Source organism: Pleurodeles waltl, chromosome 7 (assembly GCF_031143425.1).
Source record: "Pleurodeles waltl isolate 20211129_DDA chromosome 7, aPleWal1.hap1.20221129, whole genome shotgun sequence".
In the NCBI taxonomy this organism is placed as follows: Eukaryota; Metazoa; Chordata; class Amphibia; order Caudata; family Salamandridae; genus Pleurodeles; species Pleurodeles waltl.
In genome coordinates, this window is record NC_090446.1 from 1,249,361,080 (window position 1) to 1,249,379,025 (window position 17,946).

At 43.1% G+C, this 17,946-nt stretch overlaps 1 protein-coding gene across 10 annotated transcripts in view; it reads right to left on the minus strand.

The window, feature by feature from the left end:
- Positions 1–2,555, minus strand: part of MAP2K4 (mitogen-activated protein kinase kinase 4) — a 599,606-nt gene extending 597,051 nt beyond the window's left edge. For 2 of the 10 annotated variants that reach the window (XM_069200385.1, XM_069200381.1), the window contains exon 1: positions 2,165–2,555. In XM_069200385.1, coding sequence (XP_069056486.1) covers positions 2,165–2,345 — 181 coding nt within the window. In that variant the 5' untranslated portion in view covers positions 2,346–2,555. Of the gene's footprint in view, positions 1–2,155 lie in introns of all 10 variants that reach the window. The other 8 variants (XM_069200387.1, XM_069200378.1, XM_069200380.1 and 5 more) reach the window with 6 other exon arrangements.
- Positions 2,556–17,946: the final 15,391 nt, after the last annotated feature.

A 17,946-nucleotide genomic window follows, 5' to 3' on the forward strand; every position in this document is an offset into this window, starting at 1 on the left:
AAAGGAATAATTAATTGCGGGTTGCATTTCCTACGAGGGTACTTCTGCTGACATATCTGCGATACTTCTTCAGGGGCTGCTGCTCGGGGAGGTATATGCATCGTTTTATTTGCTTAAGTACCTGAAATATTGTAGTTATTATTTGTGTACACAGTGATATTGTGCTTTCTTAGAGGGTACGTGGACGAATATTTATACAAATGCGATATGTGATGTGTTTGCCCTGGTGAGGGGAGGGATTCGGGTGTTGCATTTTCTTAAGGTAAGATCATTTATAAATGGCGGGGTGTCTAATGCTATTTTTGGGCGAGGGTGTAATACTTACATTAGTGTTTTTACTATGGGGGTTACCTTTGATGATACATTTACTGCGGACATTACAGTCCAACGGCACATTCCTTACGCAGCTATAGTTTCCAATGGGAGATATTTAATTTCTTCAGGTGTATGTATATTATTATATCAACATACAGTAATATTTCTGCTACTAATGCTGAGCCGGGGATCTTATTATATGTTATGGATGCACAATTTTTCGAAGCTAATCACAATATGACTAGCCAGCTCTTCCTCACAATCTGGGTGCGTTTCCAGTGAGACTTGTAAGCAGACACAAGAAGTGTGCTACATCCTGTGAGAGGCAGAGAACAGGGCTTGGAAGAAGGAGATCGTGGGACACAATATCAATATGAAGGTGATGAAGGAGCAGTACAGAGAAATGTGGATGCGTCATATACAGCAGAAAGAAAAGTCTAATACTGTACACACCGACTTACGTGCAGTAGTGAAAAGGATCACTATCTATTCCTCGCGGTGCACACAAAGCGGTGAGGAGGCATTCTGTATGACTAGGACAACACCTCAGGAGTTAAAGTTGGAATTGGTTTTCAACCTGAATGGGCGCTAAATAATACATAAGGAGTTCCAAACCGCTCTACGTGTAACTGAAAAGTATTTAGAAAAGAACTGTTCTGCTAGTCCAGGTGTTATTCCCTAATGCACTCTAGAGTTTTAATATGTTATGGTCAACTTCAATACCAAAATCTCTCACGTTAACTTCGTTGTTTGTATTGTTGCTATTCTTTCAAACTCCACGTCTTAAACTTTTTACCGGAGCGTTTCCTATGGTTTCTGTAAAAAGAGGAACGATAGACTTATTTACTCGAGAGGCGAGCCATAGACGTTGCGGGTCAATTATACAACACACACCTACGTGGAATCAGACTCTGATGGGGATGCAGTATGCGAAAATGTTAGTCACAAATAGTGCTCATACTTACGCGCACACATACACACGCGACATGCTGACCGACCGTTCTTACACTCATAGCAGATACCCACCAGCACACACAGAAAAGTGCTCAACTAAGTCCCGACTGAGAGGGTGAGTCCCAAGCCTTGTGTAGACCAAAAGAGGAGAGCCTTCCTTGTTATATACAACAAACAAGTAACTACAGACAAGGAAGAAACAAGACTCATAGCGCGACTTGTGAAAGGGAATACTGTCACACATACACTGCAATCATGCAAGTATTTACAGATCCTGCAATGCAGCTTGGGGTAGTTTACAAACGCTGATTGATTACACAGAGATACAAAATTCGGATAGCAGAATAATTTCGTATATTTACCCTGCGACTGCAGTCCTGCATAACATATACAATGTATACGCCCGAGAATGTTTTCAAGACACGGCATCCTCCTGATCGTTATCTATGCCCTGTGCGAGTAGAAAGTGCTGGTTCTGTTCAATGCACACTAATAAATTGGGACTAAGGTAGCTGAAGGTTACAGCCACAATACACACAGAATATATTATATATGATGAGCGAACGCCTTATCCTGTAAAGGCCACACTTAACCTTATCAACCTTAGCTTACACAGAGATGAGCTCTGGCCCTTGCATATGCACAGTATACACACAAGAGTAGAAAGCTCACTCACTGTCTGTCCGTTCTTGTCGGGCGAGGGGCAGATGTCCGGCCTTGTACTTTGAACAACACGGTGAGAGTATAAACAAGCGCACAGACCGAAGCACACAGAGAGTATGTCATACGATTTAAGAATAACCCCAGGCTTGTCTATATACAAATATCGAGATGAACTGTTTCCCCCACACGGTCACAGACATAAGGAGAAATAAAGCTCACTGACCGTCCTTACCCTGCATACTGCTCACGGCCGGGTGCTGCGCCGGCGGCCCCGTGAGGCCGGGGCCGAGCCCACCCGGATTGGGCGCCGCCATGGAGGGCTCCTGAAGGCCGCAGTGCCGCAGCGCACCGGGCCAGGGCTCAGTGAACGGCCGCAGCGCGCGACATGGCTCTCCGGCGCAGGGACGTGTCATCGCGCGGGGGGAGTGGAGGCGGGGGAAGGAGGAATCAGCGAAGGCAGCACATACAGCGGTGGGGGTATCCAAGGGAATCACTACTTCTCCAGCCTATAGCGCATACAGCTACCGCTCCTTACAAGGTATACTGCACTTAAATATTCTTAGTAGGAGCCAGCTGAAACTCCGCGGAGACAACGTGCGTTTCACACCGAAAACATTTCCCTCAGGGAGCAAGATGTACCGCCCCCGCTATAGACTAAAGACTTGGTTTGTTCCAACTGCCCTCTTTAGAAGGAGGGGGGAGGGCAACAGTACCAGTCGTCTAACACTGAGGTTGATCGGGAGTCCGGAGCTCTGATGGAACGTGGAGGATAGCTCTTGTGGTGGGGTGTCAGTGAATTTTTTGATAGGTGAAAGAGTAGCTCTCTATATCAGTGAGCGCTACGCTTTGAAAGGATGGGCTGTCCGCGAGCTATGAGGAACTTCAGTGTATTCTCTTTAATTGCGAGGAGGTAGCCGCCTGTTTGTGAGTTCCGAAAGATTAAGTTAGTCAAGGTTTATTTTGCCTATGATTGGGTTCCGGTTGTTGGTGGCATTAGACGGCGTAGGAGTGCTCTCGCTGACTGGACCCCGAGGAAGCCGCCAGGACTGCTTTTGGGAATTTCAGAATGGGACTGATTTCCCGAAGATGCAGAGAGCTCTTACTGTTGGTTTGCGAGAGACCACGGAGTATTCAATGTCAGTAAGTACAGGGGGTAATAGGCTTTTGAAGGCTTAGGAAAGCTCCAGCCATTCATGAGCACGGGTACGTTACAGGATGGAGGCTGCCAGTGACCATAAACACTTGAGGGAGCGTAGATCTTATACTCCAAATTAACATGAAATGTTTATGAACTAATGCATAATAATGCCGCATAGAAAGTGTATTGTAGCATTGGTATTTATTATTATTTGTATTCATGTATTGTTTGCATTTGCCTGTGCTTATTGCCTCTTTTCTCTTTTACCTTTTGTTAGTATTTAACTCTGTTAGTTCCATTCCGTTCCTTTAATAGAACTCCTATGTTAAGGTTCTGTATTCTGTTGTGGGGCAGTTGGAGGCTGACTTTCATCCGTTTCAGTCGCTTCTCTGCCTGCCGTGGATCCCTGATTAAACCTTACACTAAACACGCTTCGTTGGTGAAGGATTTGTCTTTCGTTACCCTACATATTTTGGTACCATGAGTGGGGTGAAGAAAACCCAACATTCAAGATAATTTGCGGAGCAGTTCCACAACGGAGTTGGTGCCTGTCCAGGGATTCACCGACCGGCATAGACTTCACCCTCTACCTTGGTGATTGGTAACGTGTGCGTTTTGCGGGTTTTTATGCGCATTATAAAGACTTACTTGTATGCATTTTAAACGCGCCTTTTGTCACGAGCTTCAACGGCCGTGCTCGCGCAGCGCCTGTCTTCAGCATTTTCTGCCGTCGTGCCGTCGCGCGCTGTTTCCCAGGATACTAGCGCGTTCACCCTGCTGACGTCGTGGCATTGTGGTGGTCTCCTAGGATACTGACGTGCCTACACCTAGCGAGGATTTTTAAAGGAAAAGTGTTCCGCTTATACGAACGCGTCAGTACATTTCTAGGAAGTTTGATTTGCCGAGTGCAATTTATTTGATATACTATCCCATATCTTAACAATATAATCTGAACTCAAGCATATTTAAAATAAAGAAGGCATTGTCACAACAGTACAAGCATATTACCTGCATTATTCTGCTGTCTCTTCATGGCATCCAATAATTTGGTAGTACAACCTCCACCATTTTTAACCAAGAGTGGCAAACCGGACATTAAGTGGAGAGAATGGATTAGAATTTTCGAGAATTACTTAGTGGCAATTGATGCCAACGACTTTTCTCCCTCAAGGAAATTAGCTCTACTTTTTAATCACCTTGGTGTGGCTGGTCAACGGGTTTTTGACAACCTACCCGTGATCTCTCCACCTGATGAAAGTGGTGGTGATAATACAACATGGAACACTTACATTGAGGCGAAAGAAAGGATTGGGAAGCAGTTCTCGGATGAACACAATGTACTTTTGGAGAGATTCAATTTTGCAATGTACAAGCAATCTGTAGATGAGACAGTGGATGAGTATGTGGCTAACTTACGGGTGCTAGCTGCCAGATGTGATTTTGGCAATCAAGTAGACTTACACATTAGAGACCAGTTTGTGTTTCATTGTTCTTCAAAAAAAATTCAGGAACGGTTGTTAGCTTGTCGTAATCCCTCATTAGAGGAGACATTAGACATAGCTAAAGCCATTGAGAGATCCATTGTTACTTCCAAATTAGTTTCTGGACATGTTGAAGGTATAATGGTTAACCAAATGACAGCAGACTCTGATATTAATGATATAAAGGAGAGAACTACAAAATTTAGTAAGAATGTACCAATATGTTTCCGTTGTGGGTCACACAATCATTTAAGCAACAATCAGTCGTGTCCAGCATTGGGAAAGAAATGCTTGAGATGTCAGAAAATTGGCCACTTTCAGGTTGTTTGTAGGCAACATAACCGTAATTACAAACCTGTTAACTATAATGCCAGAGTTAAAGTCAGTAATGTATATGCTAAATGTGACCAGGTGGAGGATGGTGGTGTAAATGACTGTACAAATATTTTATCTAATGTTGTACTAACTGTGGATGTTACTACGGTTAGAAATATTAAGGGGCCCATTTGTCAGGTTGTTATTGATTCTATTGAAATTTCTGCTATGGCTGATTCTGGTTCACCCATCACCATCATTGCAGAAACCACTTACCGCAGACATTGGCCCTTAAATAAAACACTAATTGAGGCAGATATTAGTCCCAAGGCGTTTGGGAACCATGACATTAATCTTCTAGGATATTTTTCATCTACATTATTTATCTTGGGTAGGAGCACAGTGACTAAGATTTATGTAGCTGTGGATGGTAGAAATATCGTAGGGTGGAAAGATCTTGCTAAATTAGGCATAACTTTACGTCCTGGATTTGACAATCCTATAGTCTTAGGGGAAATACCTTTAGAAGTATCAGAAATCAGCCTGCACATTACCAATATTTCGGAAATTTTTACTATGAAATACCCTGAAGTATTTGCTGACGTGATCGGGGTAGTAAAAGGTTTCGAACATTGCATTAGGCTTAAGCATGGAGCCATTTCTGTAGCTCATAAAGCAAGACCTGTCTCTAACTCTGTCAGATCTTTTAGAGAAACTAGTCAAAGATGGCATAATTACCCCTACGGATTCCTCGGAGTGGGTTTCGCCCATTGTTATCACAAAAAAAAAAAATGGGGAGTTAAGGCTATGTGTGGACTTAAGATCATTTAACAAAAACATAATTGTAGATTGTCATCCTCTACCTCGTATACAAGAGATGATTGCTAGTTTGGGGACCTCTAAATTTTTCTCCACTATTGACTTGCATTCAGCATATCATCAGATTGCTCTTAGTGTAGACTCTCAGGAACTCACTACTTTTGTGACTCCTTTTGGAGCTTATAAGTATCTCAGACTTCCTTTTGGGTTAGCCTCTGCAGCGAGTGTTTTCCAGAAATTAATGGATTCTTTATTTAGTGATTTTAATAATGTATGTGCTTTTCAGGACGACATTCTAATTCACACCAAGAACATAGAGGAACATACTATTATGTTAGACAAAGTGTTGACTATACTCAGAGACCATGGGATTACTATTAAAAAGGACAAATGTAAATTTTTGGTCCAGGATGTAGAATATTTAGGCCATTCAATGTCTGCTGATGGTATTAAGCCTAAACAGGGGAACCTAGATGCCATTTTAAATGCACCTTCTCCATCAAATAAAGATGAGCTTCGTTCATTTTTGGGCCTTTGCGAATATTACTCAAGATTTGTACATGGGTATGCTATGTTAGTGCAACCCCTTAGAAACCTCTTAAAAAAAGGTAGCAAATTTGAATGGAGTGAAGAAGTTATGGAAGCCTTTAATTCTGTGAAGAAACTTGTACTATCTGCTCCGGCATTAAAGCCATTTATATCATCCGCCAAATCCTTTATAGCTGTGGATGCCAGTATGAAGGGCGTAGGGGCAGTTTTTGGCCAGTGGGTGGATGGTCGTGAACACACTATTGCATTTGCATCTAGATCTCTCTCAGATACTGAAGTCAATTACAGCACCATTGAGAGGGAGGCTCTGGCTTGTGTCTGGGCTGTACATAAGTTCAAGACTTACATTTGGGGTATGGCTTGTACCCTCTACACTGATCACAAGCCACTTGTTTCCCTAATGGGAGGGAATGGGCTAGGTAAAGCCTCTTCAAGGTTAGTAAGACTGTTGTCCAAGTTGCAAGAGTTCAATCTGGATGTAAAATACATTCCTTGTGGGAAAAATGTGAGGGCGGATTGCCTGTCTAGGTTGCCTTTACCTTTGTTTGATACTGAGTATGAGGACACTGAATGTGTCATTGGCGTATTGGAGGTAGCTTCATCATCTGATGGTCTTTTTTCTGAACATGATTGGAATTCTGCGATGACTAGAGATTCAGTTTTATCTAAAGTGAAATTTCATATTACTCATGGATGGCCCAAACATCAGAAATTTTGTGGGGAACTCAACACCTATTGTCAATTAGCTGCTGAATTGTCATATGAGAACGGGGTGTGCATGAGAGGCTCTCTGTGCATTCCTCCCTATGATTTAAGACCATTGCTTGTAAAGGCTGCTCATGAGGGGCATTTAGGCATTCCAGCCACTTGCAGAAGGTTAAAAGAAAAATACTGGTGGCCATGTATTGACAAACAAGTGTCGGATTTTGTTGATCAGTGCACCTCTTGTGTGGTGTCTGACAAGCACTGTAAATGCCGGACTAAACCCTTGTATAGTATCCCGTTCCCCAATGGTGCTTGGGAGAGTATTGCAGTAGATTTTTCTGGTCCTTTTAACGCTTTACCTAGGAACATGAGATACATGATTGTTGCCATCGATTATTTTTCCAAATGGATATATTAGGACTTTGTAGAATATACTGACACAGAATCTGTTATTGCATTTCTGTCATCTATGTTTTATTTAGAAGGTCCACCATCTAACATTGTCACTGACAATGGGGTGCAATTCATTTCTAGTAAAATAGAAGGTTTCTTAGTTAAACACAACATAAAGCATCCATGCGTAGCTTTATACAGTCCTTCCTCTAATGGATTGGTGGAGAGAGCTAATCGCATTCTTAAAGAGGGGATTCAAACAGCCATCGCCACCAACTGTAATGTTAAAGAATCTTTGAATGAAAAACTGTGGGCATATCTTAATACACCACATTCCACCACAGGTCTCTCACCGTTTGTATTACTTAGAGGGAGGGAATCTAGATCTAAATTAACACCATCATGGATGACCATCCCTCACAAGGAGGTGAAGATTGATATTAATGAGTTGAAAAAGAGAGTCTCTGAGAAACAACGTATTCAAAAACGTAATTATGATTCTCGTAGAAACGTGTGTGAGATATTAGTTAATGTGAATGATTATGTCCTGATTAAAAAACCTTGCAAAGTGCCCAAAGGAATTTCCAAATATTCTTTACCTGTAAAGGTTTTAAGAGTTTCTAAAGCTGCTGTACTTTTAGAGGGGAAGGGGTGGTGGAATAAAAACTCTATTATCCCTATTTCTCCTTTACAAGCTGACATTTTTAAACAAGTCTATGCTGGACGTGAGGAGGAGGCTACTTCTAGCGGCATATTTATAGACAGACCTATCAACAAAGAAGACCGGACGAATCCCATGCAAAGTAATTCCAAGGATCAAGTTTTTGTTTCCCGTCATCAGGAAGGATTGGATGTTCCTGATTTATCCTCGTCGGTTGGTCCAGCTGTAGAATCTCTACATACACGCTGCCATAGAATTGTTAAACTTCCGTCGAAATACAGTGATTATTGCTTATATTAGTATATGTATTAGTATATTTATTATTATTTGTATTCATGTATTGTTGCACTTGCCTCTGTTTAGGTATTATTTGTATGTACCTTTGTTTAGCTGCTGTTTCCTTCCATTGTTAATATGTTTTTTCTTTTGCATTGTGAAGGAGGAATATGATGTAGCATTGGTATTTATTATTATTTGTATTCATGTATTGTTTGCATTTGCCTGTGCTTATTGCCTCTTTTCTCTTTTACCTTTTATTAGTATTTAACTCTGTTAGTTCCATTCCGTTCCTTTAATAGAACTCCTATGTTAAGGTTCTGTATTCTGTTGTAGGGCAGTTGGAGGCTGACTTTCATCCGTTTCAGTCGCTTCTCTGCCTGCCGTGGATCCCTGAATAAACCTTACACTAAACACGCTTAGTTGGTGAAGGATTTGTCTTTCGTTACCCTACATGTAGTCATGTGTTTTTGCTAAACGTGTGCTTGAAAAGTGCCCACAGGGAGTGGCCGCCAATGTATACAATGACTAATGAAATTGACTAATAATGAAATAATAAGATGATAATGTATGATTTTACACTAATATTAAGAGTTATATTTTAAGGTTTGCTAATAAATCATTAGGCTTTAGTTAGCATGAGTGGGGGCCTAGCTGCCCGGTTTCAGATTAAATGTGTTTTTCTAACATGCAGTGTGCTGACTTGCTGAAGGACATTTACTCGTACTTTTCCAAAAGCTAGAGGATGTATGTAACCTTAGAGGATCCATTCCCATGAAATTCGACTTCCTCAGAGAAACATTTTTGCCGAATGCAACAGTGTAGACTAGTTACAGGTACAAGGTCGCCTAAACCGGTACAGACAATGGATCTACTGACTGAAGATGCGAGAGGACCACAAGAGTTTGAAATCATACCGGACATTCTACCCGCTGGAAACATCAATCACAAGAACCAATAAACTACGTGAGAACTGTTATGGGGTGACAATTTTGATGAAATCACCAGAGACCCATTGGATGGAGATAGTGGGGTACCAACCCTATCCAATCAGAAGTTAGGGGACTGAACAACAGAAAAGGGATAAAAACCTTTGACATGAGGAGCCATTAGGAGATGCCATTGCAAATTTCTTCTATGACCCAGACACTTTGTCACTCTGCATAGAGACTTTGCTGTTTGGTTCTTCAAATCTTCCTCGTCATTATCTTGCCCGTTCTATACTTTTCCTCCTTATGAGGGAAGTGTCCCTTCTTACCCGTCTTGCTGAATTCCCTGTCTGATGGCGAATCAACTGATGTCCTGACTACGAAGATTGACCCTGTATGCTGACCCAATATGGAGGGTAACTATATGATGATGAAATTGTAATTGTCTGTTTGCCTTTCCTTTCTAGGTACCAACTGCTTCTGTTGACAGAGACCATAGTTAGATGTTTTCCAAATTAGTGTTACCAAATTGTTTTGCATGAAGCCCAACATGCCAATGCTAATTCGAGGTTAGTGAAGGGGTTCACTAAATGGACAAATGACTGAATCAATGCTTTGTTGAATAATGCGCTAATGATACTCTGCTAAGGTTAAATCCATGTTGACATCGTGCTATGTTCTAATGTTCATGATCTTTGCTTTGACGAAATCCTATTTGAGTTGCCATATTATGACTATGCTAATGTGTTTCCTGGTTTTGAGACTAATAAACTTACTAGTAGAATTGTAATCTATAGGGAATAAATATCACAAAAATCGTACTACACTGGTGTGGTTACTCATGACTGAAAGGTCATGGTGGTTTCCGAGTCTTATTGATAACGTTATTGACTTGTTGATTGACATGTTGATTAGTTATCTCGTCCTAAGGTGTCTTAAATCGGGGTCAAAATATTCATTGGCCTAAAACGAGTCCCAGAGTGAATAAATTAACTAGATTGGGGCGCATTAGCAGTTCTGGTAGCAGAGCGATGGGTTAGGCCCTTTGGGGCCCTAGGACGAGGGACCATTGTTTAAAGGTGTTTTTCAGAATAATGCAAATTGGAGGTATGATGTGTCTCTAAATTCCCCATGACTTTCCCGGAATCTCGGAGCTTGCCTAAGTGAGTTGGGTATGTTCTTGGCGTTTTAGCATGTGTGGTGTAGAATTTGCGCTTGCTCACTTTATGCATATTGCAGGTGAATTGTGAAGTTTGTGTGAATTTCAGGTCAGGTAATGTTGTTTTAGTAGGAATGGGCGTACTCCGCAGTATGAGAGTAGGGAAGTCGGCGAACTTCATGTGAATGTGGCGCTTTGTGCTAAAAAAAAAATTGTCCTCGTGGTTGTTGGTGATGTACGCACCCGTTGTGGTCTAAGACTCCGGAGGAAATTGATAAGTGTATGAGACACTTGGTTTATGTTGTGATTTGTGCGGTTTGATAGGTCAATCGGGCGTGGTTGACGAGTCGAGTTTGAGTCAAATTGTGTGAGTGGAACCTTCGATGGAGATTTGGCAAGTTCTAAAGTGCACTAGAACGAACCATTGACAAGTCGAGAGTAAGATTTGCGGGTCGAATTCTGCTTGCGAGTGCAGGAGCTGAGAAGGAGAGAGTAGCGGCCGAGGCTTCAAGTGAAATCTCTGTAAAGTTCTGAAGCGATTGTGTTACCCTTCCTGTAGTAAACCGGCAAATTCGGGTTTTTGTTGTTAAAGGTGCTCGCAATATATTGCATTAGTTTTTGTGTGAGGAGGACAAGCTGCAAGACTTTGTCAGCCGCAGTGTGTCTGAGTGTGACTTCATTGGTGCCACGCTGGGATAGGTCAGTTGCTGAGAGAGGTCGCGCACGGATTGGCAGCCGTCTGTGAGAGGCAGTTGGTTGAGAAGGCAGGCGAAGTGTTCTGGGAATTAAAGTCACTTCCCGATTAGATTCTAAACAAAATAAAAGATGCAAAAATTAAGTTTTTCAAGGCTCTAAAGAGTGCTTTGAGGGGGGATACATACATTACAGCGAGTGTGGGGGAGCCTACACCGCCTGAGGGTACTTCAACTTATATCGTAATGGAGGAGAAAGGAGTCGCGCCATGTCTTTGGTTAAAGCAGTGGTGCAAATTGACAGAGAAGGAGGGATGTTTGGCATTTCCGGAACACAGAACGTTTAATATAAGAATTTTGGATAATTTGCGATTGATGTTAAGTGTGCAAAAACCGCCCCCAAGTCCAGCTCAGTATAAGGCATTATTGGTCTGGGATTTAATGGCCATACAACAAAGGCAGCAGAAATTTATGAGTAGAATGAAAAGAGCAGAGAAGACTTTAGCGGAGGCTAAATGGGATAATGAGACCATGATGTGGAGAAGGGGAATAGTTGATGGAATTATGTTTCCAGCAATAACCCAAGAAGATGAGACACAGGGAAAGAAGGCTACTTGTAAGACAGACAAAGGCTCTAGTAAATCAAAGGAGACTCAGAGGTCTTGGGCAGACGCAGATGATTCAGATGATGAAGAGTTTCTTAATCAGTTGTTACATGATCGCCCGCCACCATATGCCATAAATGATAATGGACAGAGTACTAGTGTGGGTCCTGAAGATCTGATACAAAATAAGGGAATTACGAATACAGTACAGACAAGTGATACAGTTTCGATACCGAATGGTGTCAGTGTACCCGCTGCACCAGACACGCAGATACAGTTGCAGCCACCACAAATTCAGAGGCTCTATCCTGATGTCCCAGTATTGGAGACAACTACGAGTTTGATGGTGCCGCCTGATCCAGTATACACGAGATCAAAGCTAGTGCAGATTGAGCCAGGAGGCAATAAGAGGAGGGTCCACGGGAAACATACAGAGAATGACACAGGGAGAACAGACAGCTGAAAGGTCTAGATCTTTGTTGGACTTCAGTCCGATTGGGGTTCCTTTGGAGACAATGAGGCAAGCAGGGTTGGGAAACTAACCCCACAGGTAATGAGTACAAATACGACGCAGACACCAATGATGCAATCTAGAAATGTATCGTTGCAAGGCTTAACAGCGCAACAATTGAACGAGTGGTTAGACAAGCTCTGCACTCCGCAAACTACTACAGTGACCGTAGAGAGGTCAGAAAGAGAAGAATATCTGAATTTTGTGAGACTGGGTGTAGAAGCCACCGAATTAGTAGAAAGAACAATGGGGGTGAACAAATTAGAGTCATTCACGGAAGCAGAATTGAGGTATCTCTGCTCCAAAGTAACCAAGGAAGTGAGCAGGGTGCATCAGTGGTTGGTAAACCTGGCGGACAAATATGGCATAGACATAGAAAATACTAAGCATTTGAAGAGGAGCTATAGGTTAGACTTTGAGCCTGAAGACTTCGATCACATGAGATCTACTGGAATGAAGGCACATCTTAAAGAGATACTGCAAAGTGCTCAAATTTGGGGAGCATTAGAGAAGTGGGAAGGCAGATGGGCAAAGAAGAGAGATAAAGAGAAAGGTGATGGCCCGGAACCAAAGCAGGTGAAAGCTTCACCAGACACTGGGACAATAAAGATGTTACCAATGAGAGAGACAGCTGGGGGGGTTTTAGTCCATGTACCGTGGTCCAGGGGTGACATCCTGTCATTCACATATGATTATCCCAGGTTAAGGGAGAAGCCGATAGAATGGTACCAGCAGACGGATAGGTTTGTGAAGCTTGTGAAATGTCTCTGAGAAGTCTCTAATACCTTGTTTGAGATTATAGTCCCAGCTGATTTATGGTTTGAGTGCAAGAGGGGTGTGGATTGGCCGACAGAGGAACTGGCAAGGGACAAGGTTACTGGAGCACCGTCTTCTGAAGTGATGAGGTATTATCATAAAGTGATTGAGTTTTTGAAGCAGAAAGTGTCGCCGAAGGTGACTGACTGGCAGAAAATTGATCGAACGTCACAAGAGGGCAAGAAGTCAATACATGCTTACTATGAGAGGTTGCTGAAGGCACTCAAACACTACAGTGGCACCGAGGTCATAGAACCGAAAGACATAAATCATCTTGTGTTCGGGTTTGTTGAAGGGCTGAGACCAGAGATTAGCCAGATGATTAAGAATCATTTGATCTGTTGGCAAGCGAAGCCGATTGATGAGGTGTTGCAGTATGCAAAATACTGTAGTGACAAGATTGAACTGAAACAGAGAAAGTTGAAGGTGATGCAAATTAAGGCAGCGCAAGCAGGGATGCAGGGAAATGGAGTACAGCAGCAACCGCATGGAAATGGAATGTTTCAGGCACAGCCAAGAGGACGAGGTTGAGGAGGTTTTGTGAACCGTGGTCCAGACTTAAATACTGTTGTGGTTCAAAATGACGTGCAAGGGATAAAAAAGGTGTCACCATGTCACGCATGCGGGGGTGTGGGGCACTGGAAGCGGGCATGCCCAATGGTGGTGCAGGATGGTGTTGTTCAACAAAGCATTGATGTCTGTACAATTCAAAATGTGAGGGGTCCAAAAGAGAGGGGTCAAAATCCGAACTTTCAGAATAACATGGTACAGATGAAGGGTCTCCAACCCATGCAACAAATACAAATGCCACGTGTTCAACCAGCACAAATGCAGCAGGTACAACAGCAGATTCCCATGGTACCTTTAGCTCTAATGGGACAGCAACAGGTGATGCTTCCTCAACAGGTTACAGGTCAAACAAGAGTCAAAATAACACAGTACAACAGTTCCCATTGTGGGGTGAGGATGGAATAAACGATGAATGATCAGATGATTGTTCAGATAGTGAGGAGTGCAAGCTTGCAGCGTCCCTAGAAGTAGATCAGAGGGGTCCTTATGTAGAAGGAAAGGCGATGGGTCACAAAGTTTCGTTCCTAGTTGATACTGGAGCTACACGCTCTACAGTCAGAAGTGCAGAGGTTCTGGAATTGCCACTTTCGGGGCGTACCATAAGGGTGGTAGGAGTAGCAAATCAGTTCCTGACAAATCCAATTACAGATCCGGTCCAAGTAGAGATTGGTACCTTCCAGGGATTACATAGATTTGCAGTCTGTGACTCGAGTCCCGTATCTCTACTGGGAAGAGACTTGCTGTGTAAGACGAGGTGTTCGATTACTTGTTCCAATGAAGGGATTGAAGTGCAGACAAACAGTGATGATGAAGGGGACGATGGTCAGATCTCAGAGTCAGAGATATAAACTGCAAATGAGGAATACCCTTTGATAACTCTATTCCCGATGTTCACAGTAACTGACTTACCAGCAAAATTACAGGGAACAGTAACAGAAAAGGTGTGGGACCTGACAGGAAAAGAAGTGGGACTAATCAAAGGAGTAGAACCGGTCAAAGTAGAAATAAAGCCAAATGCAGTGTTCCCCCAGGTACCGCAGTACCACATGGCACAAGATGTCCTTATACAGGTGACACAGATAATTGCATTCTTTATAAAGCAAGGCGTTCTAAAGGAAGTGATGAGCAGCCCGTGTAATTCACCAATAATGGGTCTGAAAAAGCCTTGTGGGAAAGTTCAAGACTTGAGGAAAATAAATGAGATTGTGGTAAAATGTTGTCCCATAGTGCCAAACCCATCCATGATCATGTTTCAGGTTCCGTGTGATGCACAGTGGTTCACAGTTGTGGACCTGCCTCAAGCATTCTTTTCAGTACCTCTTCATGAGGACAGCCAATTTCTTTTCAGTTTCAAATTCCTGGACAAGGTTTACAGCTGGTGTAGAATTCCTCAAGGGTTTTCTGAATCACCTTCCATCTTCAATCAGATATTAAAGAAGGACTTGGAGTCATTAGAATTGCCTTTTAGTTCGACTTTAGTACAGTACGTTGATGATTTGTTGATTGAGTCCAGAATGAAAGATGACTGCAGGTATGACACAATTGCCTTACTGAATCATTTGGGAAAGAATGGACATAAAGTGTCCCCAAAGAAGCTGCAATACTGTCAGAAAGAGGTGAAGTACTTAGGACACCTGATTGAGAAAGGGTCGAGAAAAATATCCAAAGAAAGGGTGACAGCCATATTGCAGATGAATTCCCCGACATCCAAGAGAGACGTTAGGATGTTTTTGGGAATGGTGGGCTACTGTCGTCAGTGGATTCCCAACTTCTCAATTATCTCTAAACCTTTGGTGAGGTTGACTGTCAAAGAGATTCAGGATGGCCCGGGTGCCATAACCATGTCAGAGAAAGAGGTGAAGGCATTCATGGAACTGAGGGAAAGCATGTGCAGGGCATCAGCTTTAGGTATGCCTGACTACACAAAACCTTTTGTACTGTTTTGTCATGAACGTGATGCTTGTTCTTTGTCTGTCCTGACACAGGTCCATGGAGGTGCAAACTGCCAGTAGCATATTTTTCAGCTACTTTGGACCCAGTCGCAGCAGCCTTACCGGGTTGTTTGCGTGCAGTTGCAGCAGTTGGTCAAAGCCTCACTCAGTCTGAAGGTATAGTGATGGGACATCCTTTAACAGTAATGGTCCCACATTCAGTTGAAATCCTGTTGACCTGAACCAAGACGCAGCATATGACAAATGCGAGACTTACTAAGTACGAAACAATTATACTGGGGTCACCAAATGTATCCTTAAAAAGATGCACTGTGCTGAACCCAGCAACTTTACTTCCTATTGAAAATGCAGACATTGATGATGCCGCGGAGGTAGAACATGATTGTCTTGAGGTAACAGATCTGTGCACCAAACCGAGACCCGACATTAAAGATACCCACTTGGAAGAAAATGATTACATTATCTTTGTTGATGGTTCATGCCTGAGAGACTCGGTAGGAGTACTGAGAGCTGGATATGCCGTGTGTACAATCACCGGTATCTTAGAAGCTTCCTGGCTCGAAAGAGTATATTCTGCTCAAGTGGCTGAATTAATTGCTCTTACTAGGGCATGCAACGCAGCTGAAAACCTGAAAGTCACTATCTATACTGACAGCAGATACGGATTTGGAATTGTACATGATTTTGGCCATTTGTGGTCACAGAGGGGTTTCTTGACCTCTTCTGGTTCACCAGTGAAAAATGGCGAGAAAATTAAGGTTTTGTTGCATGCGATTCAGTTACCTCTTGAAATTGCCGTGGTGAAATGCAATGCTCATGTTAAGTCACAAGACTTTGTGTCAATGGGAAATGGATATGCAGATCAAGTCGCAAGGTTTTGTGCATTGAACTGTATATCGTTTCAAGACCAATGGGAGTTGTTACCTGAAACTGAAAATGAAACGTGCTCAAATTATGCATTAAGGGTGGTTGACACACTAGATGAGTTAAAATCATTGCAGGGACGTGCCAGCAAGGAAGAGAAACGCTCTTGGCTGAGAATGCAATGCGTACAAAGATCTGATGACTTATGGGTTTCAGAGGAGGGGTAAATGGTTTTGCCAAACAGTCTTTTGTCACAGTTTGCAAGGTTTTACCATGGTCAAGCGCATGTTGGGAGAGATGCCATGATCAGGTTGTTCAAGGTCGATTGGTTCAATCCAAAATTCAGACAAGCTGCAGAAGTTATCTGTCACAGGTGCATTATCTATCAGCAGATGAATGCAGGAAAAGGGACTATGGTGAATTTGAGCCACATTGGGAGAGCAGGAGGTCCATTTAGCAGAATGCAGATGGATTTTATTGAGATACCTGTGTGTGGAGGTCGGAGATACGTGTTGGTTATTGTGTGCATTTTCAGTCACTGGATTGAAGCTTACCCTACACGTAGGAATGACCGCCTCACAGTAGCGAAGCTGCTGCTTAGGGAATTGATACAACGTTTCGGGTTTCCGATCTCTTTAGAATCAGATAGGGGAAGACACTTTGACAATGAGGTGAATATGCTCTTGTGTGCTGCATTGAACAGAAGTTGCATTGTAGCTATCGCCCTGAAGCATCAGGACTAGTGGAGCAGATGAATGGTACCTCGAAGTCGAGAATGGCAAAAATGTGCGCAGCTACCAATATGAAGTGGCCAGAACCACTGCCCTTAGTGCTGATGTCAATGAGAAACACACCAGGCAAGAAAACAGGACTGTCTCTTATGGGACGAGCTATGAGATTGCCCGCAGTGCCTGCAAATGCTCTTGTAAATATCACGGATGATATGGTGTTGGACTACTGCAAGGGTCTGGCTGACGTGGTCCGCTTTTTCTCTCACCAGGTGGAAGCTACCACATTAACACCGATAAGTGATCCAGGTCACACCCTGAAAGCTGGTGACTGGGTTGTTGTCAAGAAATGCGTGAGGAAGTCTTGTTTGGAGCCACATTGGAAGGGGCCATATCAAGTAATACTGACAACTTCCACTGCTGTGAAATGCGCAGGTCTTCCAAATTGGATCCATGTAAGTCACACAAAGAAGGTGACGTGTTCAACTGAGGAGGAACTTGAATTGTCCAAAACAACAGCTGCAGAGAAGGAAGTCTCAGGGCCTGAGAGTAATCAAAGGGGAACTGAGACTGAAGGACAGCCCGTTGAGGATGGCATAGTCACTCAGACAGCAAACGAGATCCAGAGGGGTGATGGTGAGCCTATCTCAACTGAGGCACCAGGAGAACTAAGACAAGGAGAGGTTCTCCCTGAAGCAGACGGATACGGGCTTGAAGTTGAGCCCATAACAGACCCTGAAGGAGGTGAGGTAGAAGAAGGTGTTCTGACCCTCCCCCCCCCCCCGAGCCGCTTGCAGATCCATCAAGAGAAAACACCACAGTACAAGAGGAGGGCACTGTTCAACATCCTG